Consider the following 27,312-nt stretch of genomic DNA (forward strand, 5'->3'; position numbering starts at 1 on the left):
ACTTTGTTATTTATTTTTCTAGCAACTTTTACTTTTACTCCACAACATTTCCTATCTTTGTTACTTCTTACAACCAAATAAAATCAGAAGAAGAGTTGGTAATGGTCTGTATTTATATAGAGATGTTCTAGTCTTGATTTTGCCATTCACCCATTCACCCATTCACACATCTTTCATACTCACATGCTGCAACATGGGGTTATGTGTCACATATAGACGAGCAGAGCCAGATATTTAACCAAATAAGGACAGTAAATGTCATATGCTTTAATACTTTTACTTAAGTAATATTATAAAAAGTGACTTCAATCTCTACCAAAGTCATTTTCTGGCAAGATACTTGTACTTTTACTCAAGTATCCCCTTAAGGTACTTTATACAAGACTGGATACAACGGTGTAGATTTTTAGGGCGTGGCTTTGTTTTGATTGACAGTGAATGTGACACAGGTATATCTTTTGTCAAATGCAGTAAGATTCCCTTCTTGCTCTTTTCTCTGCTTCACCCTCTCATCCACATCTGTTTTAGTTTTTAAATAGAGTGTTACTGATAAAAATTGACGATGGCTCTGTTCAGTGCAAGGAAGTCAGGACAGAAGGACAGTGTGACAGTGAAAGTGAGGAAGCTAATTGGAACTAGGCCATTATTCATTCACCCTTGAGTTCCTCCAGTGACTTGTCAAAATGGCTGCTGTGTAAGGAAGGCCAGCGTCACATATGCTAATGCTACGCTATCGCGCCTGTGGATATTTAGTGGTTGTAAAGACACCGTTTACCAAGAAAAAGAAAGCTTCTTGCAAGTAAGTGTGGATGTAAACAATACACAGTTGTTAATGATTCAAAGTCATTATCCTGACTGTTGGGAAATTGTTTTTATATTTGCATTAAAAATTAGCTGTTTGCTTAGCAAATATTAGCCTAAGTTGACATCCATTTGATATGAAGTTACATTAGTTTTGTTGCTAAATTCTTGGTCATAAACTAGAAGTGACTTTTGTCTGTTGTGTGGTGCAGGACAAGTAATGGTTTGTGTGGATTATTTTTCAATAACTGAAAAGAGGCAGAGTTCACCCATAAATTAAGCAGCTCCTTTTTTTTTTATATTACACATATTTTCAGACAAACATTTGTGGTGTCAGTCAGTTGAGAGAATTCCCAAATTAATTGCAGAATTTGATTTGCGGTGACTGGTTGAGATTAATCACATCTTTTCATCTTAATTAGGAAGGTTGCAATAACTGATGTGTTTAAAATGTAAAATCACTGATTAACATCTGCGAGTTAGACTTGAGCATGTATGAATATGATATATGCACATGCATGCATTCATAGAAAAAAACTTAAAGAGCCGTCAAGGCCATTATAGGACTGATTTATCATGTTCACTATGTTGCTGCTCTTCTGTCTTACTTGCAGTTCATACAAAAGGCTGCATTTAACAGGGGAGTAATGACAACCTGCTATCTGAAGTATCTTCTTTATATATGTGTATTCATGAATCAGTTTCTCTCAGTATTGTAGGGGCTACGCAAAGACAAAAACAAAAAACGACCAACCAAAAACAACAAAAGACATGTTTGTCAACAGCCTGATTACATTTTGAAACTGGTTTGTAAATAGACGTACAGTCAAATTCATCCAAACATTGCAGTAGATTTCTTTAAAAAAAAGAAGTGAACTGATGCTTCTCATTGAATGATGTTTAAATATGATCTGTTTGGTGAGAAATAATTGACTTTGAGAGACTGTGTGTGTGTGTATGTATGTATGTATGTCCTGTGTGTGTGGTGGGTACATGGCTGAAGGGGTATGGGACTGTGAAAAGTTTTGGAACCACTGACCTATACAATGCTAATTTGACAACAGTTTTAGCTGTCCAGTCAGCCAGTATTAGTTAGCTTCTTGCTTACACTTGAGTGAGATTTTCCACCTAGAACTCCAACGCCTGTCATTACATCAATCTTCAATCGATCCGGTGTGAAGGTGCATAGTGGCTTTGATTGGCATTCGTGGTCAAAGATCCGCCACTAGAGGAAGTAAACAAAATGCAGCTGGATTAACACCATTATTTTTCTTTCAGAACACTAATTGCAACCCATAAATTTGTGATGGCACAAATTAAAATGTACACAATATTTATGCAGCTTGAAGAAAAAAAAAAACTTTTGGTAGGTTTGTGCCATTCCCATGGGCATCTAACTCGTCTGAGTTTCGTGTTCATATTTTGAAGTGAAGAGAAAGCCCAAGTGCAGCTGTAACCACTCTCTTCTGCACTGCCTGTATTCATGTCAGCTTAGATTTCTGCCTTAGTGGTTTTATCAAATCAATATTCATCATCACAATCAGTGTTCTTTGGCCACGATAAAATTGATCTAATGGCAATTACATTACATTACTGTTTTTACCTGCTGTCCACCCCCACCCTAGTTCCTCTGCTGCTGCCTTTTCTTTTTGTCACTCCATCTTACCTGGTCTTTCTCTCCAATCTACTCTGACTTTGTCTCACTCTTATCGTCTTATCATCATGCTTCATACCCTGGTAATTGCGTTACTGCCATGGGCTCACATTCTGGCAGGTCACACTGCCTTTCTGTGAACACTGGCAATGTACACAATTACATTATTGACTGAGAGAGGAGAGCAGAAGGAGTGTGTGTGTGTGTGTGTATGTGTGTAAAAACGCTTAGCTCAGCTTCATCAAGACCATGGTTCTCTCGAGTGTGTTTGTGTTTACTGGGTGTGAATGTATTCAGGAATAGTAAACAAACTGTACTGTACTCCGTCTACCAAGGACTTTCCCAAGTATTTTCAGCTCTTCAACACCCAAATTAATTTTCTAGAGGAGGCTGTTTTCTTTTGAGGCTACTATAAGCTGCTTACACTTATTTATCTAGCCAGTTTTACATTGTAGAGGGAAGCTATTATATAGCTGTTGAGTTCATACTCAACTATTCAGTCAGCAAGCTTTAAATAAGTGAGTGAGACACATTCATGTTCTGCATTTGAATGTGAATATAAATGGAGCTGTAGCAGCCTTTGTTAGTATGTATCACAATGTCACAGCTGATGCAGAAAAATCTAACGTGATAAGAGCTGCCGGTTGGTTATTATTTTGTGGTTATTTATCAATTTAAACATTTATTTTTAGTATATTTTCTTTATGTACATTTTAAGGTATATATTTAATTGAATTATATTTTATTCTTTACTGTTTATTTATTGTTTTTGTACTGGAAAATGTTTATAGTCAAACGTAAGAGGACAATGCCTTTTTTCTTTGAATAGAATAACAGAAATAATCAAGATTTTTATTAAGGTATTTGACCTCACCACTCACTGAGGGACTGTGCATACCTGTGCACACATTATATTTGCTTTGTGTCTGCTTTTCTTGTCTCTCGTGACCCACAGTGTAGACTGTATCTGTATCTCCAGAGAATCAAGGAAACTGACAATTAGAAGTCTGACAAGATGAGATATGCTGGCTGTCAGTGTGACACCGGTTTAATCAGGAGTCATTCAGTTAGAGCTGACGAGCTCTTCCCTCGTTAGTGCCTGTGGAACTGTGAACTGCAGAGCTGAGCAGAAAGCTTTTGCGTTTTAACAAAATCACATTTAAACGTGGCAAAGAATGAGAGGAGGGCAATCTATTAAAACTGCCACTGCACATTGAGACAGAGGGAATTAATTTACTGAGTGGGTTGCTTTTAATTAAGTTGAATGGCTGTAATCAACTCTTTGGTGGTGGCTGGTGAGCAAAACCTGTGGTTTTGAAAACGGAGTAGAAATGCATTTTCAGTCAAATGTCAGTTATATCTAAAACAGGGTACGGTTGGTAAAATGAGGAAAATCTTAGTTTTAAGCTGTAAAATTAAAAAGCCTATATTGTAGATTCAGTATATCACTGACAAAACACATCTGAGCAAAGCATTTGGTCACTATTCTGTTTCTGCTTGTCATTCTTTATTTAAAAATACTCAATCTACTGTCAATTACAGGAAAATAAATTGTTAAGATATTAAAAAATTCCTTATAAATTGGACTTGTTTTTACAAATCGTAAATGGTATTTACAGCTAATGCCTGCACAGGAATTCCTGTACAAGTGGCAAATAAAACCTTGAATCACCATCTGTTTAGCCTCTTATTATAACAACTTTTTATAAAGTCACAGTAGGCAGCGCTAGAGAAATACTGACCGTTGAGTATCGGAATAGAGGCTCTCTGTCCTGAGCCCCTCCCACCAAATGAGCAGAGCATTGACAGACAAACACCTCAGATGTGACAGATGACCTGACGAGGCAGCCAGCGTGAATTTACACATGCTCACATGTGACAGTCAGTGACAGCGGCATACATGCTCTTATTTTGAACCATCACAAAGGATGAGCCCATTGTACTTTGGATGAGCTGAGTGGGTGTGGGAGTGCAATTACCGCTCACTTAGCAGTTATTGTGAAGAGAGACAGTAGTGTGTTAAATGTTTAAGTCGATATGATCGTATGTTGTTGTGTGTTTCTCATGGATTTTGCTGCATTTGTAGAATCTACTCGGGCCACTTTTCCTCTATGAGACTAATGGGCACTTATTGCAATAATGTGTGTGTACTTTTTGAGCTCTTTACACACATGTACATGCGTTTGTCTTCTCTCTCTCTCTCTCTCTCTCTCTCTGCTAAAGCATATCTCTGAGCTCTTATTTGACTGCATGGTTACCTATGGCAATTAAACCTATAAATCTAAGCTGTCAGTGTTGGCTCTAGACCAGGGAGACACACTCATACTCGCACACACACACAAACATACTCAGCCAATTGTGTCTGAAGGTCTGAAAATAAGTTGTCCACCTCCTTACTCATTTAGGGGATTACTTAATTAGATAGGATTTATGTCTCCACAAAAATGCACACTTTACTTTTGACTTTAAAACAAGCTGTGCAATGATTTTAATACACTGGATGTTTAATTTAGTGTGCTCGTGTTACCTGGAACTCTATTTGGTGATAAGCAAAGTACAAACCAGTGTTTGCTTTTACATGGGCTTGCAAAGTAACATCCACTCCCAGACAAAATCAAGACTCGGGGCCACACAGTTGGTGTAGTGGTTAGCACTCTCGCCTTTACTGCAAGAAGACCCAAGTTCGGATGTTTGCATGTTCTCCTCGTGTGCGTGGGTTTTCTCCAGGTTTCCTCCCACTGTGCAAAAACATGCAGGTTTGGGGATTAGGCAGATCGGACACTCTAAATTGACTGTAGGTGTTTGTGTGACCTGTAACTGGCGACCTGTCCAGGGTGTACACCGCCTTTCGCCCTATGTCAGCTGGGATTGGCACTAGCTGCGACCCTTGTGTGGGGGACAAAGCAGTAGACTATGAATGAATGAAAAACAAGACTCAGATCACCAAGATGACTGGTTCAAACATATTTTAATCCATGTTTTAGAGACATTAAATATTTAAAAACAATGGAACTGCATCACAACTTCTGATCATCACATAGAACAGCTTCATTATAAAAAGAACCATATAAAAGGTCAAAAGATGGCACAGATAGAAACAGAAGAAACAGCTAGAGTTGTGCAACACCTTTTTAAAAATACAATGCAACTCCTGTAGGACATATTTGTGTCCTCAGACGTCATTTTGTAGAAATCTTTACAATGCTGCCTTTTGCAGGGATGTACATCAGATCCACAGACAGAGATTTGTCAGGCTGCATCAGAGGCACCATGTTACCACCTGTCTCAAACTACCCATGTCTGGTTTGACGCAAATCTCACCATAATGGGATATCCAACATCAATTCATACCACATGAGTTTTGATGCTGTTGTGTGAATTACCCATAGTAGATCATCATTAAGAACACTGCTCTACTGGTAATTCTTTTGTGTTGCACAAATAAAGCTAAAGGAAGAGCAGGCAAGTCATACGGTGGTGCGGATGATAAAAGGCGTCTGTTGTGGAACGTCGGGTCGCTTCTGTTTAAAAACTGCTACATTATGCACCTTTTGAAGATTAGTTTGATTTGAATAGATCAAGTGCACATAACCACTGAGACCAACCAACCGTTTACACAATGTCTGAACGTCAGAGTGCTTAGAATTGTCAAAGATTTTCTTGTAAAGATAGATTTATTAATAGATTTATTTTTAACCCCCATGTGATAAACATTATTGTGTCCTATGAGGGGGGCGAACAGTCGTCTTCACACAATAACAGCACATGAGACATGACAGATTCTAAATAGCTGATTACAAAATGATCTGTTGCTTTTTTTTTGAAAAATCCTTGTTTAATTGTAAAATAGAGAGGAAACAGACTGTCTACTGACAACAGCTCTTTGATGAATTTACTAATTTGCTATTAATCAGATAATTATTTGTCAATCTCACTCGCCAGGCTGTCTGCATGTTATGAATCCTGCTCTTTCTGAACATGACATGAGCAATCTGCAATACATTGTTGATGTGTAAAGGAAATGAGTACTTTGATTTTTTTTTTTTTTGGGAGTTATGCTCATCTGCTTTCTTTTTGATAGCCAGATGAATTGATTGAAAACCACTCTGTTGGATTAGCACAAGTTAGCTTTGTCATTTTAGAGAAACATAAGCTTTTTATTTGTAATTATTGTTTGTGGAAGAATTAAAAATGTGATGCACACAGGTTATGTGTGAACTTCAGAGATGCTAGGAGTATTTCTGAATTTTGGACAGAGCCAGGCTACTCATTGTATTTCCCCAATGCTTCCAGCCTTAATATTAACTTAGGCTAGTAACCCTCTGGTTCTTGCTCTGTAGAAGGCACAGAAACATGAAAATTATTCATGTGTGCATTGCGCTGCATGATAAACGGCCGTACTGGTAGTACTTATCTGCTGAATTGGTGTTTTCTATCACAGCCAAAGATACATGATGAATTCTCAAACATGAGTAATACTAGGAAATGTGAGATGAGAAGTTACTTTATTGAAGTGGCCAGTGTGAAAGAATATTAATGTCTCAGTTAAGTGCTCTAAAAATGGTAATTTGAAAGCTAATGATCTCTCTCAAATGCTTGTTTCTAATGCATGCATGGCTCCGATGGCACGACTGAGGAGAATCGGAGAGAAGAAAGCCAAGATAAAATAAAAGCTCCCTGCTAGATTCCGGGAATTTATGAGGGAAGAAAATAAACATACTATGCTTGTAAATACTGCTAATTAATTTGCTTTATGAAGCACTCTGACAACCTCCTAAGGTGTCTGTGATTTTGCAAAATGCAAACAAATATTAAGAGCACTCAGCACTACTGAAAAGATAATCAATGCATTATCAGCGTGTTACCATCTGTTGACAAAAACGAAATTGTTCGTTGTGATCACAACAGCAGCTATGAATTTCCGTCACTGTCGTCTTTTGGTAAATAAGTTGACGATCGTAATGTAACAACAGCAAACGGGATATTTAATAAGATGTCAGCAGAATCAAAGGCCATGCTGAGGCAGTCTGTCTCCAAAGTGTTATAATATATACAGACATATTGACATTGCATATAAATGAACTGTTGCATGAATTCAACATTTAGCCATCGTGTGACATGAAACATAGTGGGATGTCGCTGATGTTTCCCATGTAGTCACATATGCAATATTTAAGACTTTTCACAGCATATTGGTTTGTTATTATGTATATTGCACTGCTGCATATAATCAAAAATATGGACCATTGTGTGAAATTAACAGTAACCATATAGCAACATCACTGTTTCACTATAAAACAAAACAACACTGAACATCATTGGATTGGACTGAGCAACACTGTGGATATACTGACTTGTAATGGCTGAGGTCTGACAAACTGATTGTAGGTTTTGTTGGTTGGTTGTTGAAGATTTCATTGGCTCATTGGAACAAATTTGGCTTCATGACATTAAATAAAACAAACAACTTCAAAAGGTACTTTTTGTGAATCTAACTCACTTTTCCAGGCTGTCAGATGAAGAACCATTTTAGAGTCCATTCTACGGAAAGTTTTCAAAGTAGTATTGACTGAAAGTGACCACATTTGTGCAATAAATATGAAGCATCAGTGAGCATTGTGTTAGCTTAGCATAGCCCCGGTGGCTGAGGGGAAATAACAACATTGCCAAAAGCAACAAAATAGAAGCGTAACAATTGATTATTACGCACATTTACAGAGTTGCCAACAGCTTGGCTCACACAAAAAGAAAAGGCAACGACATTTTGAGTTTGATGTATCGTGACTATTCTGGACATACTGTATGCAGAGTATTTTCTAATCATGGTTCTTGGCTGTTTTCATGTGTTTTGCAAAATTATTGTGCGGGATTTTTGTCAGATCAATAACAAACCCAGCTCATCAGACCTTACCCTGCAGCCATGCAATGGCAAATGAGTTATGACACAGATTAATTATAGAATCAAAAACAATCTTAGATTTCTTTCCTCAACACTAGAGGTCTGATCTGAACATGGCTATAAGTAATTCAAACCTGATGATAAACTTGTGTTTTACTTAACTCTGTAGAAAACCAAACTGCTATGTGGCGTTACAACGCCTATGCCATGCACAGACTGTACAGTTACCTCCAATTAAACTTGCTCACATCTTTGTGACAGCTTTTATATTATACTCCACAAACTTTGAGCTGTGGTATGACCACAAATAGCATTTTTAGGTGATGTTTTTTGGGCAATTTCAATAGGCTAGAAAGCACAATCTGAGAGCCCACATCTGTGTGTTAGTGTTTCAGTCTGTGCCCTCTCATAAACACTCTGGTATTCACTTTGAGATCTACATTGTCCGTCCTGGAAAGTGCATCAGGTGGTTAACAAACCGTTCGTCTATGCAATAGATTGTTTTTATCTTGGAAAGATTCAGCCTAGTTGTTCCCCTTATGTCCAGTCTTTGTGCAAAGCTAAGCTAACCAGCTGCTGGTTCTAGCTTCATGTTTATCACACAGACTTAAGTGCAAGATCGTCTCATCAAACATGGCCACAAAACAATAAGTACGGAGATATTTTTTGAATGTGATCACCTCCTTCATAGTGTTGACCCTTGTGTTTTGAATGCAGCTATGTATTCAGGAGATGTAAATGACTGTAAATACTGTAAATGACTTTACGACAAGAAATACATTTTTTTTCTTCTTTTTCAAAATGGACACAAGTAGTTCTTGGTCTGAAGCTATCATTTATTGCATGCAATGGTTTTAATTTGTCAGGCATTTCAGACAAATCCATACTCAATCCCAAATCACAGAAAAAAAACAAAAAAGGTAACAGCAACTGATGCAAATTTGACACGTTAAACCACACATTTGTCTTAAAGCCAAACCCTGGTGTCGTCATAAACACCAGTAAAAAGCTTATGGAAACATTTGATTTTACGAAAAACAATCTCATATTTATACCAATATGGTATGGAAAATCATTTAGATTCATTCTTTTTAAATAAATAGAGCAATTCTCACTGGACACAAATAGAGGCACTTGAGTTTCTTTTTTTTTTTGGCAGAGTGAAAATTATCTTTCACGTCCGCATTGTCTTCCATACACATTCAGCGATGGTCAAATTATCCAAAACTTAAAAACTCATGCTCGAGAAACTGGATTTACAGAGACCATGAAAAACAAATCTAGATTCTAACCTTTTAAAGCACAGAGGAGAAATTACAGTGACGTCTCCATTTCACTTCATGTGCCACAGAGTTTAAAATCTGTCTGGTGCTGTGTAAATGCAGCCATAAGCTGTGCATGGACACACAAACACACACACACACACTCTCTCATGTACACTCGCCCACATATACGTATATATAGAGAAACCCTATTTTCTTGTTCACTTCCTCATTCATTCACATTAAGTCATTCACAAGACAATGAAACAAATACGAACACTGTTTTCAGGAGTCACAGTCTGTACATTATGGTACACAAATATCATTATGGTCCTGTCAGGTAATGATTTAAATAGACCCGACACATCAGCTGTACACTTATACACACTGACAACACAACACAACAAATGCTGGGATGGGAAATAACTACAGGATATCTGGCAGATGATTTGATCTCATTAAGTGCTGTACAAAGTCATGGATTTTTTTTGACATCAGGGCAGAAGAGCTACTGTGAAATTTTCACTGTGTTTACTTGATTTGCACATGAGCAGGGGCCTAATTAGAGGCAACTCCTACTGAATCATGTAGTCCCCCCCCCCCCCAAGTGTTTGACACCTTAGTGGGTGGGTTACTATGGGAACTGGAGCTGGTTGGAATTTCATAAAAACCCATAACTAGTAAGAGAACAATCATAAAGGGGATTATTGATGGAAGAGAGTCCTTGTTTGTAGTGTCAGTGAAATAAGTGCTTGTTCTGCCAAGCTTTTAATTCCTTGGTCTGCAGCTTGACCAGGTCCTGTGATCCACACTCTAACTAGTCACATTATTCATGTTGATGTTAACTTGATTCGATTGACCTAAGACCTTCATACACAAACCACCGATCCAGGTCACATTATAGTAGGAGTTGCTTGTTAGAGACACCCTGATAGTATCTGTAATCATAGATGTGTGATGACAAAATATTCAACATGTAATAAATGTTAGAATCACTGCTAGGTACCTCAGAGGTTTTGGGCAGATTCAAGCTTCGGTAGTGGAGAATCCTACACTAAATATCACTAAAGACCGAGGATTGACCGAAAGTAGAAACAGACGACCGAGATCAGCCTGCAGTAATTCAGCTCTAGTAGTTGTACCTGAGCCTCTTTCCTTTACCAGCATGGTTCTTATCTAATGGATTGGACCGGGACCTTTTCACTTTGATCAATATCAGCCACAGGCTTTAATTGTAGTCACAGGCACATTTCTAGGCCACTGATGGAGGAGAGGAGCTTCTGTTGAGCTCCTTTCCTACCTATTTTTTTTAAATGATTATATCATAGTAAAGACACAGGGAGTTTGTCACATTGGTTTTCCCTGTAGGAATGTCAGCTACTCGCACTGAAGTATTATTCTCTCTCCTTCACTCTCTCACTCTCTCACTCTCTCTCTCTCTCTCTCTCTCTCTCTCTCTCTCTCTCTCTCTCTCTCTCTCTCTCTTTCTCAAAACAAACAAAAAAACTGCCAATATTTTAACAATGTAATCTGTATTCTGTGATTCACGGTGGAAATTCACAAACTTAGTTACTGTTCAGTCCAAACTGCCTGTGAATTTCATCCCAATTAATGCACCCAGTATATGCCTTTACATTACCGTGGTCATTTGAAGAATCCCTGTGGGAACTGAAGCAGCATCCTGAGTGTTATCTCACTGGTTATCCCAGTTCTCGCTCCCAGGCCCATATCTTCTTCCTTTTTTTCTTTAAAAAATGTATTTATTTTGTCTCTGTTGTCGCTCTACAGCAGGTGAGCCTCTATACGGAGCCAGTGTAGTCCCTGCCTGATGTATCGCACAAGCTCAGTCATGCTGCTCTGCTGACTCAGTGGCTCCATGACCGAGTCCAGCTCCTGGAAGAAATCTACAGGAGGGTGAGGAAGAGACAGAATTACTATAAGAAGCCATGTGCATCAAGACAAGACTTTGGTGAGTCATTTGTTTTATTTGACACTGGTCTTCCTGAGGTTTACAGCATAGTAGTGAAAACAACACAGACTGTTGATGAACTCCTACATTTCAGACGTTACAGAGAGAGCGGCAGCCAATCACTTGTCTACGTTTAGTTCGAACACTATGCAGCTTTTGGAAAAGGTTGTTGCTTTCAGACAAAGTGCACCCAACGAGGGTGGACACTGCACACGTCATATTACCATCCTTTTTGCAGCATTAACAACTCTTGCTATTTAGTGTGTAACGCAACGCATATGCACAAGTCAGTATTAAGGTGGTAGTAGATTATCTGTGGTCCTACCTTGGCTATCAGTGGCCAGTCTGTCAGCTGTCTCCCAGTGTTCATAACTCCTCAGGATGTTGTTGGTTATGTTAACATGGCTGGCAGCCATGTGGTGAATGCGTTGGGGAATAGCTACACTGCCCAACGAGCTTGGGGCCCCTCCAGATCCTCCTCCTCCATTGCTGGCTGGGGAGGGGCTGAGTGAGAGGGGAGATGGAGTCCCATTGACCCTGGAACACAGACGGACACTTAAGTCTAGTAATATGACAAGAAGTTAATGTATTTCATTGCAGTTACAGAGTCTGTCAGCCAGATGCTGTGTTACAATTTCGTAACAGACTTAGAGATGATAAAGCAAGTGGTTGCCACACTCGACTTAAATTTTAACTTGAAATGTAAAATATACTACAGGATGTTTCAAGAGATAACAGACAGCGTATTTGGACAAAGGTGTTCAAAGTGTTTTTGACACAATGGAACAAGTATCATAATGTAACATGAACATTTTTAGCCACTTGGGGGCAGTGGTGCAAGATCGCAACGTCACAACATTTGCTATTTTTATGCATCCAACAGACACAGCAATGTTCACATTCTTTTGGAGTCATGTTTGTGGTATATGTAACTTTTTTGTGCTGACGGGCTAGTTAGCAACTCTGCAGATTGTTGCTGGGCAACAGTGTACAGGGTATAGAGCAGTATCACCAGTGCCTGAAAACAGTGGTGACATCAGAGAGACGGACACAGTCTGGCACATACACTCGAGGACCTTCAATGAGTTGCGAAAGTTGTTCAAATGTTTGGATCTGAGGGGATTTTATTGCATCGGCAATGTTCAAAATCGAAAATGTTCTGAATAGTGCTGCTGTAACTGGAACACTTGAGGAGGAAAACACCAGTTACATGAAGCCAAGGCTGTCAATTGTTTAATGGTTGAACCGCTTAATAATAGCTAAATTAATTATAGTGTGTAATTGGTTTCAAAAACGCTTTCCTGTTTATGTCCTGATAGCCATTAATCAATAAAGTTGTCTGGAAAAAAAAGAAAATCCAAAGCCTTAACCACAATACTACAATCAACACTGACTGAATGGATCGATCTGTTGTCATAGCTGTCATTCACGGATTTGCTTGGCTTTTACACGTTCATATTAATATTAGTTTTTTTTCTGTGGGTAATGATGTAGTTGTCTTCACAGCACTCTCTCCTCACTCTGCTTCATGTAATACAGTGTGTTGTGAAGGTGGACCCTGGACTTGACTGTTGGTGTGTAGCTCTAGCAGTGATATAATGTCAGTGTGGCCTTGATCGCTTCTAACCCGACTTGCCTTGTTCAGTGCTACACACACACACACACACACACACACACACACACACACACATATACAGCTATTCTTCTTTGGACACAGAATTGACTTTCATTGATTTGCACAGCCCAAACAAAGCGTTGATCCTAACAACAACGACAACAACAACCTGTTACTTCATGCCTAACTTCAAGTAAAATCTCTGCCCTGAACTCAACCAGTTCCTCAGAAATGAGGATCTGCCTCATTAGGACCAGGTTTTGGTCTCCGTGAGGAGGACTGCTGGTTCTGACAAGGTCAGTGTTTATATCAGAAAAGGTACTAAAGCGATAACAACTACAAGAACGTACACACACACACGACTAAACACTTTGGGCTCCAGTCCTGCTGTTGTGCAGCGTCAGAGCTGTCCAAACTCATTAGCTTCACATCCACAGCTCCTCCATGCCCTCCTTCTCCATCCATCATCTCTCCCCCCATCACTCCTTCTCACGCAGTCCTCCACAGCCCCTCCAGTCTTCTCCCTCTCACATCTACAACAAATCAATCCCTCCATTTGCTTCCTGAGGGGTTTGTTTGAGCAAGTGGCTGTCGAGGGTGGCATGGTATTTGGCAGCGGAGCTTTGGTGAATTGTAAATTCACAATTATCTGCAGCATGTGAATGAAAGGGGGTTTTCTTAGTGTGTGTGTGTGTGTGTGTGTGTGTGTGTTCTACTCACTTCCCATTGGTTCTCCAGGGAGAAGGTGCGTGGTGGGAGCTTTTGGCTGAATTCTGGTCACAAAAAACACAAATTTAGTATCAAACTTTCTATTCCTGATCTACTCCTGACCTTGATTGAAGTTAAGAATTTAATGTAATATATTATAACACACTAACATTAACTAAATATCCAGAGCATTGCTGATATGACATTTGATTTGCTCCACTGATTCACATGCAGTATATGTGACTCCTGAAGTCTGTGAGGATGAGTAATTAAAATCCACTTTCATATGAATATGTAGATTACAGAAGTGTTTTGTTTTTTTTGCCATTTTTCTTTTTAAAAATGCTTTCTGAGCACCTCACACCACATACACAGCTAAACCCTCAGTGAGCTGCTTCCCACAAATCCAGTCCCATCAATGCAAATGCTGCACTGTGATAATGACATCCTCAGTAATTAATTTAACAAAACTAATTAATCAAAACAAGCACATTAAACCCGAACAATCCACAGCGATGATTGATGGAGTTAATTAATACATTAATATCAAAGAGAAAGAATGGATTTTAATAACGTCGCACAAAATTAATGCACAGACACCATGAAATAGAATTTGAAATGTATTGGAGAGTTGTTATTGGCTTTGCATATTTTCCAACCACGGAGGCAGAAAAGAGGAACAAAATAAAGTCCATGTCCCAGTGTGTGTGTGTGTGTGTGTTTTTACCTTGAAGTACTCCATGAGTGACCGCGAGTACTTGACAGCGTGGTCTTTCTTCAAATGGAACATCCTCAGATACAGCAGAGACAGACAGCGGTTACTATGGAAACAAAACCATTAGAAGGCAGATGAATGCTCTGTACAAATTCCCCTCAAAGCTCCGTCCTCAATATCATTTTCATTTCATTCACACAGAATGCGTCTGGACTTCAAACCATTCCTGATAGGATTAGGAAAGACTTGAGCGAAGTAAAGAATGTGGAAAAGGTAAAATACTCTTGAATGAAAACATAAAACCCCACACCTTTCTTTGTAAACTGACTATAGGGGATTGAAATGAACTTGGATTGTGTTGTTTTTGTATCACCATTAAACCGTGTAACATCATAATGACCAAATTAAGACAAAAAGTTGTCTATTTCAGCTCCCAGTGCAGAACGTGTATCGCCCCCTGTGGACTTTGGTGTCATTACCATTGAAAGACTTTTTTGGTCTTTGGTGCAAACATTCAGAAAGTAGTTCAGGGATTTAATAACTCCTTGATTATGGCACTGCATATTTTGTAGTTTGTAATAAACAAAAACACTGGCACGCACACAATCATAAAGACGTTCCTACCACAACACGGCGAGTTTCTTCTCAGCGACGGTGGCTGAATGGCTGCCGAAGTTCTTCAACCTCATGGCGTACCTGTGAAAGATGCTCATTATTCGTCTGCTGACATTTCCAGTGATTTATGAATCAAACATAAACCCACTTTATTTTTTATCATGATAGTGAATACATTTACACTCAAGGTTCATTCTAATTAGAAAATCAAGGTCAGAATTAAAAGCAGGAGCTGCTTTCTCTGAACATAAAAATAAATATTCAGTATGTAAAGCATGGGTATGACAGTTGGTAATTAATTCCTTCAGCTCGATGACAGCCAGCATCAAAACTGCTGCAGTGCCCTAAGGCAAGGCAAGCTAAGGCAGCTGTGGAGTGAAACATTTCTACTTTGGTTATTTATTAGGTATTAAAAAATATTGTAGGCACTTCATTGGATCATCTGAATCAATGATAAATTTGTTTACAGCTCAGAAAACCACTCTCGCTTATTCCTTTTTCAGATCAAATGGGTAAATGCTTTGATTAGCACCAAGAATATGGTCATTTGCTTACAGATATTAGCAGTTTTAGTAATTTTTTGATAGTCCTTTACACACCTTTAAAACCAATAAAGGTTTTTGATGAGTGTGGGTGTGTTTGTTTGATTAACAAAGGAGGATTATCCTGACTCCCACCCTATGTAAATTAAAAAGAAAACTTTCTTTTCCTTTTTTTTGTGTACTATATTTGCTTGTTTTAGTGCACTGACTGAAGCTAAAGCAGACATACGCAGATTGCATCTACCATTTTTGCATAAATTAAATTAATTTTCATTTGCTTATGAACTAATTCACCTAAATAAACCTGTCTTTAAACATGTAATTTGAATGAAGCTGCGTCTCCTCGTCCCCAATGACATACTAAACCCCCTCATGCTGCTTAGCGTGTTGATTAATCAGTCGATATGAAGTTCAGCACTGACGAGTGAGTCAGCAGAGAGGAGTTACACCTTTGTCCCTAACTGATGTCTGCAGGAAAATGCTTGTCTTTTCCCCACAGTGAGGTCAGAGATCAGAGTCATAGATCAGCGGGCCTGTAGGTGGGAACGAGCCTGTGTCTTGCTCAAGGACACTTTAGCAGGATGGATGAATATAGATGAGCTAAGTTTGAACCGTTGACCTTCAGTTAAGATTGTCGTTGCACCTCCCTGCTGTCAACCTGTCTGTTTTCAGAGGTGGCAGTCATTTGTTATTCACTGTTTGCTCTCTGTAAATTCCACTTCACACGATGAAATAAGTGCCAATCCTTTTAAGATGTTAGCCATGTTCAGCTCTGTGAGTCTTTAGATGGGAAAGGCAAAAAATATTCTGAATACATGTGTTATATAAAGTTTCAATTGGAAAAGTTAAAGTTGTAATTTGTCACAGTGGACACAGAAGCAGCCATATATCATTTAAGTTGTTAGGCAGTAACTACAGTCAGGAAGCTTGATGATGGAGCTGATAATGCAAAAAAAAAAAATCAGTAAACTTCAATTTGCTTGTAGATGTAGGAAAGAGACACAAATGCATTTGGACTTTTATGTTAAAATATAAAAGGAGTATAGTGTAAGTATTTGATAATTTCAATACAAATCAACATGCAGGCAATATACACTCAGCAAAAATAAAACTTAAATTTTTGCTGCTGTTGTCCGTGAATTGAAGTAAAAGACGTACACATGGCAAAAGGCAAATGATGGTCACACCAGATACTGGTTTTCTGCTTCCCCTTAAAAATGGCCTGTGTGAAGTTTTAGTTCAGCACCTAATAAATGTATTTCTTTAGGATAAACTGCACCTTTTAATGTGGCCTTTTATTGTGACCAGTCCAAGTTACAACTGTGCAATAACCATGCTTTAATCAGCATCGAGATATGTTTGACCCGAGAGATCACTTTAGAAAACAGGTTTCTTTTTAATTTCGTTTGATGGAGTAGTTTGAGTGTAACATTTGCATAGAACCAAAATGAAAAAGGGTAGTATTTCCTGCTCTGATTTAATTGCCTTTCATGAGGGGAGATTACCACAAAATTCTCTTCCTCATCCTGTCAATCAAATCCCTGTTGACAGAGTTTACGTCGTGCTACTTTAGTCCAAAAATGGCTAAAAATGATGGCTGAAAGAAAAGTGATCACTAACTCATTTGACTTCAGAAGTTATTCTGTGCATCCATACCTGATAAGCTCCACAGTTTCAGAGTACATGGTATAAGGTGATTTGGCCTCTAGTGGATCTCGCTCCATGGCATTTCCACACTCTATGAAGGAGAGGGCTCCGTCTGCGTAGTTCACTGCTTTACCAAATTTGTCCATCTACAAATGGGGAGGATGAAAGAAAAGCGACGGAGACAGAGAAATTTAAATGGAGAGAAAGAGACGAGCATAAGACAGAGATGGAATAAGGAATATCATAACAATGCTGAGGCAGACGTGCAGTCTTCTCTTTGAATAATCTCCCGCTAAGATGCAAATCCCCAGACAAATCTGAGGAAACAATGCGTAAACATAAGATAAATAACGAGCTAAATAAATCTCATTTCATTGTTCAGGGGGGATCAGATAATTCTTTTGATATTGTATAATCTTGCAGACATAATCAGTCCTTGAAAGCAGCATTCCCTTAGAGACAAATGGTGCAATAAATAACACAAATTATACTGCACAGTTCTTGCCTTGATATGAAATAGAATTTCCTTGTGCACACGCTCGATGTGCACACACGTGAGCAACAACACACACATAATTAAATTGGAGACTGTGCAAGTTAACATTGTGTGTTTTCAAATTGTTTTCTTGCCATCTGTGTGTATCTATCCATCCGTCTCTTTTCTGTATGTGCTCGAGCAGAGAGGTGTAAATGTGTGTCTGCCGTGTTTTACTATGATTGCAGAAAGACTTACCAAAGCATCAGCCTTGTGCTTCAGTCTCTTGGCTTCCTGCATGTAGTAGTCGGCACTGTGGACTCTGAGAACAGCGGAGAAGAAAAAAAAAAAAATAAACACACAATGTTGCATGTTTGCATCAACGCGTAATTTAACAAAACCTCTGTATGTTATCGATTTACATAATCAGTCACTTCAAGGCACTTGCAGTGTGTTATATACAGGAGCCTATTTAGATATACACACCCCAGGCTTGGTGTAACCTTAGTACAACATCAAAACATGTTGTTTCATAAATACTGCACAAACCCTTTGGGACAAATAATTGTAAGACGCATCAGCGGAAGCAGTGGTGAGGTATTTACAGCCATTTTCTACCACCCACAATATAGTCATTGGCCACCGTGTGCCCATTAGTGCATTTTTTAAAAACACCAATGCACACTGTACAGATGTATTATCCCTAAACTTGGATGAATTACATAAGAAATAAGTCGGGCTGTAAAGAGATGATGATAACGGATGAGATGTTTTAACAAAAATATCTGAAAGAATGCAGAGAGTCTTGGTGATTGAAGTGGTCAGCTTCATTCACCGCCCTGCACCACAGTGTTGAACTGTATTGAGTTGCCGCAGGGAACCAGCGGGGTGGAAGAAGTCAAGTCTGCAGGCAGATAAGTGTGACTTGTAAAGTTCAGGTGAAACTGGCATGTAGTGTTATTTTTTTTGACAGCAGCTACTTGATAATTGGTGGACCATCATGCAGCTGCCAGTGCTGGTGTTCTCTCTCCATTAGTGTTGGTTGGGGTCGACAGGATTTTGTATTGGGTCATGGTGGAGACAATTAGCAGCCACTCTATGGCTCAGGGTTGCCGGCACTAGAGTTTTCAACCCTTTCACTAATTTCCCCACTTTCCTGAAACTCCCCGGAAGATCATTTTGTGCCATAAAACAAACTGTTTTATGGCACAAAACAAACAAAAACACTCTCTGTTCAGCCTCAAAACAATGTAATTACCAGGCACCAAGGAGAGAAAAGACACAATTATATGCATATTTTGATTAAAAGCATATGCTTTCACGTAAAATGAAAATACCTGACAAATGTCATGACAAATGAAATCAAGTAGTTACACAAAATCCATGTGAGTTATGCAAGTGGATATGAACAAGAGTGATGTTTAGATGTTTTTGGTAGATCAAGAAAATCTTGATCTAAACCCCCCCCCCCCCCCCGCCAAGCATGTTAGGGAACTACTGTGGCTTTTGCATATTAGAAAGGATGTCAACACTCTTTTACAACTCTGTCTTCCTTGGTTTAAGCATCTGGTTTATGTGAGCCGAGTTGTCCCTCAGTTGGTAGTAAACTTCTGCTTCAAAACTTAGCACATGTTCTAGTTACAAAATCAAACATTTATTATACAGCTGTTATACACTAATACAATCATACGTACCGGATATTTTATCCAAAGTCATATTAAGAGTATTGAAGTGGTGATGTAAGTGTAAATACTGGTATGTGTGTGATAAACCGTGCGTGTACATACGTGTCACTAAACGACAGCTTTGGCCTGCGAGGCTCGGCAGGATCCATCGGTGGTTCCGTCCACACATCGGAGTCTGACTGTCCGTTGGCATGGTAACCATCTCCACAGGGCTTCTCGCTGGAGGGATCCATTTCCTGTAGTAGGGATGACATAGAAGTCTATTGTTGTAATGGTATTAATTAGCCTTATTGTGTGTCAGCTATTACAACGCTCATTCACAGTGATGGATTCACTCTGCCAGCTGGATTACAGCAGTCTGTGAGTGGAGTTGTGCTTTAAAGAATGATTAGATGCAATGGGTTTTAATATTCTTCAGCAACAAATCCCTCCGTCAGTCCTATGTTGCCCGGAAATCATTTGTCATATGTAGTGTAGCTATTATGTGTCAGAATGAAAGAAGGAAAACTTTAATTTAAATACATACATTTTTTAAATGTATCAATGCTTGCTGATGGTTGGGTTCTGTTGTGAATTATATTTCAAATCCAAAAAAATTAAGAAGAAGTCTGGACTAATTAACGATCCAGTGTGGAGCCTATATCGCCCCCTGTGGATCTCTGAGTAATTGCCAAAACACTGCAATCCTGATTTGACCTAGTTTCTCTTCTACTCTCCCCAATCTCTCTCTCTCTCTCACACACACACACACACATAGAAAAAGAGAGAGAATGTGTGACAGAAAGTGTGCTATCTTCTACTGTAGCATTACTCATTCTGATTGCATCCAGAAAACTGTGAGGTGCACATGTAGGCACACACGTGAGTCAGGCAGACTCACGTTGGTGAGAAGGTAAAATCGTGATTGGTGTTTTTAGCCATAGTGCTGCTGTATGAAGTCTTAACTCGCACTGAGTGCTTCTACCGCCTCGACAGCTCAAGTCGTGACATAAAATGCATCACTCTGTGTAGCACGGAAATGTTGCCATGGACATGACAACGAAAGAACTGCTGTACTGAGAAAAGCTGATCAACTTAATGAGCATTGTGTGAACTCATTCGGCAATGGTTTGAATGTAACAGATATCTACAGTATTTGTATTGCACATTATCACTTTAAGTCCTACTCTATTGCAAAGATTTAAATTGAACTGTGCGCACCAACTCCCAATACAAATCTATATACATGTTATACAAACAAACAAATACGTTTTTACATATTATTCTCTCTATGAACCTTGGGCCTCATTTATGAAGTTTTTGTACACACAAAAGAAGGTGTATGCCGCTTTCTCTGCAAAGTTTGTTGTTAAAACTAAAACGACGGGGAAAGGCGTGGTCCTTCACGGAAACGCTGACCTATGCATATGCACAAAAAAAACGGATGACAGAAAGATAAATAATCAAACTGTTTAAAATTATACCACTGTGTAAAATAAATTCAATGATTATTGCTAACAACAAAAGTTTATTTAAACAAACAGAAGGGACATAAATTTACAATGGATAAATGAATATCTGCTTGACTGAAATGCACCTATATACACGCCCAAAAAGCATAAAACAAATAAATGTTTGATATAAGGTTTCCAGTAGATTTTATAGTCTCTCGTTAAATTAGAAATTAGATGCGAAACATTTCATTTACCCCTGCCACTCAGTTGTAACTTTCCATAAATCACAAGTTTTGTTTTGTTCACGTTTAATGATCATTTATTCATGTGAAACTAACTTTTTAATTTACAAATTTTATGTGCGAGCTCATTCAAAAGCTGCGGTAAATCCTCTCCAGCACAAAATAAAGTTTTTAATGAGGCTGACTGTATAGATGTGTTGGTGCGTGTGTCCGTCTCCGTGTCAGTGTGAGTGACCTTTAGAGAGAAAGAAAAAGAGTCTAGAGGAGTGTACACGATCAAAGCGTTACTCGCGCTGCTGTTGCATGGAATTTACATTTCTCATTTTTATTTTTAAATCCTTTTCACGCCTTGACAGCCATCCACAAATAAAGTTTGTGTGTGTAGCCCTTACAAAACTATAATAAACACAGAATGAATGTCTGCATTTCTGTCACTAACCTGCCTAAACCTGACTAAAACGTCCTTGTTTTGGGGGAGGACCTTTTATAAGAGGGCTTGCAAGAAAGGTTAAGATGTGTCGGATGCATTTTCTCAAAGTGTAGCCTGCTATTTGCTGAAAAACAGAAGTCTCACAATAAAGCCAAGAGCTTTAATTCACAAAATAATTTTTCCTTAATTTGTTTCAGGTAATATTAATGTAGTGTCTGAGATAAACATCCAACACTGGATGAATGAACAGTTTCATAAAACACTGAGGATGATGATTTTATGGTCTGTTTTTTTCTGCAACTGTCCGTTTCACAGTGCTGGTTTTGTGGGTAGTGAAATATTGATGAATGAATTAGTTTATTCTCTGTATTAAAGACGGGCATATTTCAATAAAATGATTTTAACCCTGATTTGCCCCAAAACTTTTAAATGTAAACTTTATTGGCAATTATAATGGAATAACTGTTTATAAAGGTCTACAGTTATCACGTTTATAAACGCATATTCATTTAGTGATTACTGTACATAACTTATGGATTCACACCATCAGCACTTTATTCCACTGAAAGAAAGCCTGGCTGTGTTGAACGTGACCCGCCACCAACGCTCCAGCAGGTGTTTTGGTGAAAGTAACTTAACGTGTTACTTGGCAGAGAAAGTAATAATGAAATATAAGTGACGAGTGATATGTAATATATAAGTAACTTAACCAACACTGTCTGTCAGTATACAACTGTGCAAAAGGGACTCACGCTGCCATTTCTCGCATGTGCCGACACCTTGACTTCACCTCTCCTGTGCCTGTGAGAGGAGGAGGAGGAGGAGGAGGAGGTGGTGGATGTGGACGTCGTGGAGCAGGGCAGAATCCCTGTGGTGCCTCCGTCCTGGTTCAGAGACGTACTGCTGTCGCAGGTCCGTTTACGTGGGGGCTCGTCAGAGAGCGGGGACAAGAGGGGAGGTAGCAGCTTCTCGTTGCGCCGCCGAGACTGCTTCCTGTTCAGAGAGCTACAGAAAACACATACACACAAAGCCACTCAAATGACAAAGCGGTGGCAATGACACTGAATCCTTCAGTTTTATTACATACGTATCTTTACTCTATTTATCCAAATTACTTTTGTATATTGGTTAAATGAGATGAAGAGGTAAGTTAATGCTGCATTTCTATTTGGGGGTTATTATTCAGTTGTATAAGTCACCGCATTAGAAACTACAACTTTCTACGGCTTTCAGAGATGTCACCAGCTGTTCACAATATTTAGGGTGACAATAATTCTAAAAATAAACACATAACAAATGAGAACTAACAAATAATCCGTCATAAGACTGCAGCGTCTCCTGTAGCCACTGCTGCCAGAGCAGCTGTTGACTCCAAATGCTTCTTCACTGCGTAAACAGATGAATGTTTCATAGACCTACAAATATTGTAGAAAATACACTTTTATCATTCCTATTCATATAGTCGTTGCTTTGCGGTGGTACCACACACCTCTCAGCCAAAGGAAATACATTTTGGTGTTATCAGATTAAAATTCTTTCAGTCTCTCTCTTACTATCACTGCACTAACTTCAGCAGCTCAAGTGGTTTTTATGTTAGGTAAAACGGGGACTAAACCACTATGACCTCAGCTTTCTGTCTCACTGGATCCTCAGAAACATGCTGTGTACATGATGGAGATTTAATAATGAGAATAAAACCATTGCATTGGTTGATATCAAGGAGAATCATTTATGTGTATAAGTGGCCAAACAGAGCAGTATTTTTTATGCAATATCTGTGAAGATCACTGTTGGGAGCTCTGGAAGTATAGAGACCATGTAGTATAATTTCATTATGTTTTTTTTCCTCCAGTTTTCGAGCACTCCTGCACCACCATTCCACTAAACTGTCCCTGGTGACCTCCAAACATGATCCTTCTAACAGCCCGACCCTCCTGTTAAACTCTAAAGCCACCTAATCCCCCTTGAGCTTATGCTATGACTTTTCTTGAACTTGCATCTTGAGACTAAAATGCTCCCATTAGGCTATTATTTCTGTCGTTATTACTCACACTTATTTTTTTCCCTTTTTTTTTTGGGGTATTGATTAAAATAAAGTACACAGACATTGAGTGTGTAAACCGTACTTATAGATTGCACTGGGATATCATTGTCTAACTATGTTGTAATTTCATTACTGATTGATGTTTCTTTTTAAAATTGTTGTGACTCAGGCTTCCCTGCTTGAGCATCAACCATTAATCCCTCAGCTGCCTTATTGTGGCTCCTGTGACTCATTGTTTGCAGCTCAATGGTTAATATTTTTATACTTTTCCTCTGCCTGGAAACTCTGGGGGTTTGATGCAGAGAGAGAAGTTGCTGAGCTCGCAGAACAACGCCCCAGGCCCCAACATTAGTGATAATATACAAAACCAGGGAGACAAAGACTAATTAGTTGTGTGTGTGTGTGTGTGTGTGTGTGTGTGTTTGTGAGAATGTGCAAGTGTATGTGTATGCTTTTTTTGCCTGTGTGCAGCATAATTGATGTATGCTGGTGTGTTTGTGTGTACGATTATGCTAATTTGTGTGCAACTGTGTGTCTGTCTATGTTCAAGTAGATACCTGTGTGTGTGTGTGTGTGTGTGTGTGTGTACTTGTACTTGTATTTTTTACCTCTTTAGGACCTTTTCTGGCATAAATACTGACCTAGTCAGGACCAGTAGTCCTCATGGAGACCAAAACCTGGTCGTATTGAGGCAGAACCTCATTTCTGAGGTTAAGTTTAGGTCTAAGATTTGAACTGTGGTTATGGTTAAGGTGAGGGTTTCGGTTAGGTTAATGGATAAGGCTTTTGTCAGGCTGTCCAAATGAATGGAAGTCAATACAGAGTCCTTTAAAGGATAGGGGTAGGCACACGTGCAGCAAAGCATACACAATCTCCTAGTTATTTTAAAGAGATAATAAGTTCAGAGATTTACAGCACAAAATGGCCACAGTATATCTGCCAAATATTCCTCTGTAATACATGTGCAATGATTCAACTATTTCTCGGCCAGAGAGACATTTTTGGCTTCCGTCCATCAGACATACCACTTATGCTTTTAGGGCCAAGGGACTATGTGAGAGGAGGGTTACAATCTGGACCTATTACCATATTTAGACACGTTCAGCATTAAGTATAACTGTTGACACCTGGCATTAAAATGTGTGTGTGTGTGTGTCAACCACTTCACTACCATGTATGCAAATACACACAAATGTGATTTCTGTCTGTGTGAAGGAATGAATTTTTTTTTAACAAGTCTAAACTATTTCAATTCAGTTCAATTTTATTTGTATAGTGCCAATTTATAACATACATCATCTCAAAACACTACATTACATAATCACTCAGATTAAGACCTTAGACCCAACAGGACCCATGAGTCTGTTGTCTGTGTATTTGGTTGTGTGATCAGTGTTGATACTGTGCTTAAAGCCACAGATAAATCACAGTTCCAGTTCCCACTGCATCTTCAAAATAATAAGCAATAACTAAAGACTCCGCCAACCCCACAGCTCATGATCTCTTCTACCTGTTGCCCTCTGACAGGCGCTACAGGTCAATTAAAACCTGCACCTGCAGATTCAGGGACAGTTTGAGTTGCAGACACAAACCTTTTGATGTTCCTCACCTGTGCAATAAATTTATAATGTGTAATTACTGTAAATATATTTATATATATATATATATATATTATATAATGGATATTTATCCATTATTTATTCCCTGTGTGGCAGCCACCTCAGGGTTTTGCTTTGCCATTGTCTCTATGACTGCATCTACTGCTGGTTGCAAAACATTACATTATATTCTACTGTATACAAGGACAACAAAGCTTTCTATTATATTCTATCCACCAATAAACCCCATTTACTTTCAGTTCACTGTGAAACTGCTGTGATTCAGAGGACATCAACTGAGGTGGTCGTGTTTACTGTGTCCAGAGGATGGATTTGCATTCACACATGTAAAAGAATGTAGCCATGTGATCCCAGACCACTCCAAATGTGTTTTGAGAGATTGCATCAAACGATCAACAAGACTTTTACAAGAATATTTTGACCAAATGTGAGCCTAAGCAGAGTGATGCAGGTTTCATAGCTCATAAGTGGAAAAATGCCCCACAATGTCATGGGTTCAATCCCAGGTCACCCCCTCTTTCCCTTCCACTTTCCCCCTACTGTAAACTCTCTCACAACACTGAGATGTTATTGAAGTCGTTCCTCCATGTCTGTGACACCGAGGCTTATTTATAGCAGCAGCCCGCACAGTCTGTTTTTAATAATTCAAGTGGAATGCTGAAATTCACACTGTGTCATCCTCATGTCACAGTGTGAATTGGACTCACCTCTTTAATGACTTCATCAGCACATTACAAATGTTAAACCTTCCTAAAAATACTCCAGTCTCCGGTGAACTTGATAAACTCGTCTGGTGTTGGTGCTACGGTCACATGAGGGCTGTGGTGTTCGGTGAGGAACTGAGGTGAAGAACGGAGAAGACGGACAATACGGTGTCGTGATATAGTAACAAACCCAGTGTGTGATGTAGTGAATGATTTGTCGAGGTATTCATTTTTGTGTGAGTGCTGGATAAAATGTATTCAAAACATTCACTCTTCACAGTGGGTGGATATTGATACAGTATCTGCCCATTTCTAGATTTTCTCCTGAACTTTTTGCCTGAAAACTGAATTTTTGCTCATGCTTTGCTGCAGAATTGTGTACCCTCTTCTCCTGGTTAGTCCCTTAAGCCGAGTTCACAATGCACAACTTTCAGTGTAATTTTCCACTTCACAACCAGATGTTTAATTCAGTGTCGAAAGCCTCCTATCAGAGCATGAGCTGAACTATTCTAAGACGTTATTAGAGAGACTCATCGATGTCTCATGGACACATGACTCAAATCTAGACGGAATCTGTGAAAGCCCCAGCCAATCACAGAACAGGACAAGGTGGAGGCGTTAGGCGGAAAAGTGGAACAGTAATTCCCTTTCCACCACAGAGACGAAGGTGGCAAAGGCAAGTCAACATCAAAAAAACAAAAGAAACAAAACAGAAATCACACACTTTGCTGTTTCAAGAAAAGTGTTAGCTGTAGAAAAACCAAGCACTTCCTGTCACTCCTTACACCTTGTTTTTGTGAACAAAATACTTCAGGGAGTCGACATATTAGTCTTACTTCTCCTAGTGAAACAATGAGTAGTCTGAACTCAAAGTTGTGTACTGTGAACTGAACAATTGACGTAAAATATCAGATATTGTGACTGTGAGTTGATTTACACAAGCATTTTTTAAGCGTAAAGCTTTATATACTGTTCAAGTTTTAAAACAAGCTCAAGCATGACCAAATGCCATCATCATAATATTAACTAATCACTGAATTATACTTAATACTGAATTAATTTAAATATGCTTTTATTGCACTTTTTTATTTGGCATATCAGAAAGCTCTTTTCCATCATGGTACAGTTGGGTTTGGTACGGTACAGTTTAGACCAATAAAGTGGGTCAGGCTTGCGTTTAGATTGATAAGAATGCCTTTACTTGGTAGGCGGGGTGTGAACGCGACACAGCAGAAAACAACACAGCAGACAAT

The 27,312-nt window shown here is 38.9% G+C and overlaps 1 protein-coding gene across 2 annotated transcripts in view; it reads right to left on the reverse strand.

Annotated features, from left to right (window-relative positions):
* Positions 1-5,406: 5,406 nt before the first annotated feature.
* aff2 (AF4/FMR2 family, member 2) overlaps positions 5,407-27,312 on the reverse strand; it is a 152,813-nt gene continuing 130,907 nt past the window's right edge. For both annotated transcript variants that reach the window (XM_058650145.1, XM_058650144.1), the window contains exons 18-26: positions 22,445-22,697; positions 19,690-19,823; positions 18,161-18,224; positions 17,437-17,573; positions 15,248-15,319; positions 14,636-14,729; positions 13,921-13,973; positions 11,911-12,122; positions 5,407-11,520 (exon numbers count right to left, since the gene is read on the reverse strand). In XM_058650145.1, the coding sequence (XP_058506128.1) occupies positions 11,399-11,520; positions 11,911-12,122; positions 13,921-13,973; positions 14,636-14,729; positions 15,248-15,319; positions 17,437-17,573; positions 18,161-18,224; positions 19,690-19,823; positions 22,445-22,697 (1,141 nt within the window). In that variant the 3' untranslated portion in view covers positions 5,407-11,398. The remainder of the gene's footprint in view (positions 11,521-11,910; positions 12,123-13,920; positions 13,974-14,635; positions 14,730-15,247; positions 15,320-17,436; positions 17,574-18,160; positions 18,225-19,689; positions 19,824-22,444; positions 22,698-27,312) is intronic.

Source organism: Solea solea, chromosome 14, assembly GCF_958295425.1.
Source record: "Solea solea chromosome 14, fSolSol10.1, whole genome shotgun sequence".
NCBI classification, from domain to species: Eukaryota; Metazoa; Chordata; class Actinopteri; order Pleuronectiformes; family Soleidae; genus Solea; species Solea solea.